At 38.3% G+C, this 4158-nt stretch overlaps 1 protein-coding gene across 4 annotated transcripts in view; it reads left to right on the forward strand.

The window, feature by feature from the left end:
* Nucleotides 1–4158, forward strand: part of SHTN1 (shootin 1) — a 106076-nt gene that overhangs the window by 52286 nt on the left and 49632 nt on the right. For all 4 annotated transcript variants that reach the window (XM_006020550.3, XM_025200183.1, XM_006020548.3 and 1 more), the window contains one exon: nucleotides 573–667. In XM_006020550.3, the coding sequence (XP_006020612.1) occupies nucleotides 573–667 (95 nt within the window). The remainder of the gene's footprint in view (nucleotides 1–572; nucleotides 668–4158) is intronic.

The following is a 4158-nucleotide window of genomic DNA, read 5'->3' on the forward strand; positions in this document are numbered from 1 at the left end:
TGGAGGCAGCTGTGTCACCTGCCTGTTTAGTCTATGGCTGAATCTCTGAAGCGGCGCCAAATCTTTCGGATTTGATTTGGCCAAATCAAATTGGGACAGTGATTTGAATCTCTGAATCGAATCACTGTCTTCTGAATCGGTTGAATCCGAATCTGAAGCGAATACTTGCCACTTCGCACAGGTCTAATGTGTACACATGTGCACATACTTTTAAAAATACAGAAATTATGTATGTATCATTTCTATCACCATGAAATGTAGCCTGTTGTGGGATAGAATTAAGTTAATCAACAGTTCATAGAAACACCATCCAGCAGTTTATGATCAGAATAGAATAGTGCAATCCCAGTAGATGTGTTTGGGGAGGAAGCTTAGGAGAGAAAATGGTAAAAATTGAATCAAAATATTAAGGTTGGTGAGGACCAAATACAGGTCTGTAGAAATGTAAAAATGACTATTCTATTAAGATAAATACTTTGAACAATCCTGGCCTGTAAACAAACTGTATCCTTGTTCATTTATCCTACTGCGTATTGTTGCTGATTTCTTCATGTTATCTTTTTCTTTCTTAGTGTCTGTGATGGCAGTAGAAGAATATGAAGAGCTCCAGGTAAACTTCGACTTGGAGAAGAACCTCCGGAAACAAGCAGAGTCATTTGCACAAGAGGTTGGTAGTTCAAAAGAAGTTTTGCAGATGAAAGAGCTACTCCAAACATGGGCCTTGAGATTAAATTTTAATTTAAAAGCATGAAAGAAATGCAAGCAGGCTTTGTGACTAAAGCGTATGATCTTTGTTTAGGTCCCAGCCCTCTTACCGATCCCTTTTTATAATCTTGGGTAAGCCCCACAATTTCCATAATAAATTATGGAGTAATACTTCACAGGCATGTTTGCACAATTTAACAGGTATTACATAGCGCTATGGAATCGTTGTGGGGGGAGCATTGCAGAAGTGTAATGTATTTCTGATGTTTATTAAATTCAGTTACACTCCTCATTTCCTTGTGTAAGTTCTGCATTTAAATTGTGAGGGCTTAGACAGCTATAAAATTTGAACGTATTTCCAGAGGATGGGTTTGGCAAGGAGGAACTTCTTATTTATTTAGTTTTTTAAAAAACTATATGTGAACCCCACTGAAGACATACAAATACAGTGTTTGTTCAGATATGTGAATTACGGCTGCAGTTTGCTGCATGTCTTCAGAGCAGACCCACAACTGATGAAAACTTCAGGCTGAAAATTCTGCTTTCACCTGCCGAGAGGGAGAAGACATAAAACCTCAGATTTTGGTGTTTCATGAAAACAGCGGGGTTGGAGTATTGTAAATGTGATGATCCTGGACATGTACTAGAGGCAAGGATTTTTTGTGCTATTGTTTATTGGACCAACTGAATAGTTGGGAGAGCTGTTAGAAAAGCTTATGGCTCTCAAACCCCTTCTTCAGGTCCCCTGCTTTTCCATCAGGTGCTTTGAAGAAGGCATTTGGTGCCCGGAAGCTTATTTAACAGCTCTTCCAACTATAAAGATATCATGAGAAATTCTTGCTTCTCGTACATTGTGAAAATACAAAGAGGAAAATAATCTCCAGTATATTATAACGGAATCCCTTTCACCATAGTTCCAATATTGCCTCCCATGGAAATCCTGATTCTACTTTCTTGTAGTATTGTCAATCCTAAAACCTTTAAAATCATAATATTGGCTTAAAATCACAAGTTGTTTTTAAAAATTGTCATCTTTTTATATTTGCATTCTGCTTTTGAATCTTGAGTGTATATTTTCCAAGCATTTTTTTTCCATTAAAAACAGCTGGGGAAGACTTTTTTTTTAATGGATTCAAGTATTGCAGTGCTTGTAGTAATTTGGAGGCCTTGCACTTAAGTGTTGTGAACCAAAGGAATGTTTTAAGTCCAGTTTGAAATGTTTGGTAGATCTGAACACGTGATGTAGGCAGAAAGAGATTTTCATTTCCTAGGAGCTAATTTTTTTGGCCCTTTGGCTGTCTTTTTCTAACTAGACTTCCTATGAAATCAGTGTGCCCACAAGGTTAGCCATCAGATTGTATTGGAGGGCATATCTCATTTGCAAGATTCTGAAAAGCAGTGAGTATGTTCTAGTGTAGATGTTCAGATTCCCAGCTAGACCTTTGCTTTGGCCTATGTGTTCAAGACCTTCATATAAGAAAAGAGTTATACAGCAGGTCATAAAAACAGAAGAAATCATTGTGGGTCAAGGGTCCTCAAAAGGTCAAGAATGAACTTGGGTCTGGGAGGTAGAGGGGAAGCTGTTAAGTGTAACCCAGTGTGATTCCGATTTGCTTCTTTTCTTTCTAATATTGATGGGGCCATTATAGAGGTTCATGAGTTAATGACTGTTTGGCTCAACAGAGCTGTGCCTCTACATTAAGGCAGCAGAAGCTTGTGATTTTAGAACCAGAAGCCCTGCTACCCACAACTGAGCAACAGAGCATTTTTTTTAATGAGCCACAAGGATTCTACCTACATGATGGAACATAGAAGATTTAGCACCCCAAAACCTAATATACTTTGCTGGTGGACACAGCAAATAACTGCCTTGCTAGTTCATATTCAGCTTGGTATTTAAATCAGTACAAATAAGATTTTCAACATCAGATCATCATTCATCTATATAGGAACAAAGACCCTCTGGCATCATCAGCTCTACTTCATACAGCCACATCATATCATCTCATTCATAAAGTGGTCAGGTGGTTTCCCCATACTGCTCCTACTAGAAAGTTGTCTCAGAACCTTGCTGTTGTGGTGGGTAGAAACCATCTAATTTCCAGTCTTCGTTTATTCCTGTCCAGTTTGTACCTATTTATTTCATACCAACACTGTTCTTTAGTTTAAATAACCCTTCTCTTTTATCTGATGTATCAGTTGGGAACAGCCATATCGCTTCTCAGCCTTTGTTTTGGTCGCCTAAACAAAGCCGAGCTTTTTTAGGCTCCTCTCATAACCCTTGATCATCCTAGTAGCACTTTTCTGTACATTTTCCAGCTCAAATTAATTTTCCTTGAAAATAGGTGACCAGAAGTATATGCAGTGTTCCAGTGAGCCGTCACCTGTGCCTAGTACAATAGCATCGCCACTTCATGTCCCTATAGAAGACATTTCTCTTGAGACATCCTGTAGATTTTCATTTGTCTGTGTTTTAGCTGCTTCATATTTGTGGCTCAGTTCTGTCTTCAGTTTATACACCGAGTCTTACCCCTGGTGTGGTATTTCCAACTGATGAACTCTTAGAAATTCTTGTTGTTTGTCCCCCCGCCCCAGGCATGACCTTGCATTGTGCTATTAGGTTTCATCCTGTTGCATTTATTCCAGTCCTCAAGGCACCCATTCTTCCTGTATGATATTCCAGTCCTCCTCTGTATTGACAATGTCTCTCAATTCCTCCTTTTTTTTGTGCCAAGGTCACTAATAAGAATATTAAATAAAATCTGTGTCCAATCAACCTTTGAGGGACTGTCAGTAACCCCATCCAGCCTTATAGTTCTTCCTTCAGTCTAACCCAATTGTCTCCCCGTTATTTGGTTTCTCACCCAACTTATAGAAAGTTGTATTAGTCACCATTTTCTCCAGTTTAATCATTTTGAATGTGGCACTATATCATATGTTTTAGTGAAGTTTATATTATCATATTTCCATTGTCTAGAGAACCTCTTGTTATGTTCAGGAAACATCAGATTTAATTTGGCATGTGTGACTTTTCATAAACGCATGTTTATCAGTTCAGTTGACAAACCCTTAACAAACCGATTAATCAAGTAATTATAAACAAAGCAGATTTGAGGTTTACATAATCTACCTTAATGCACCTATCCAAGCATCTTCACCATACATTATATATGCAATGATAGCAACACAGATCAAGCTAGCCACCTGCCCCGAACCAGAAATGATCAGTAAAAGGGATATAAAAATCAACTCCTCAACACTTCTTATACATGTTGGCCTCGGATCCTCAGGACAGAGGTGGGTTTTGCAGAATAATCTTAGAGCCAGTAGCTTTGGGCTAATATGGATTAAGAAAATGAGTGATCTTTTAAAATTTTATTTTATTTTTTATAGAGTCAAAGGGATTTTGTATGCAGCCTGCTAGCAGCTCATTTCTCCTGTGTCCCCTTCCGT

The sequence above is a fragment of the Alligator sinensis genome, unplaced genomic scaffold (assembly GCF_000455745.1).
Source record: "Alligator sinensis unplaced genomic scaffold, ASM45574v1 scaffold527_1, whole genome shotgun sequence".
Lineage (NCBI taxonomy): Eukaryota > Metazoa > Chordata > Crocodylia > Alligatoridae > Alligator > Alligator sinensis.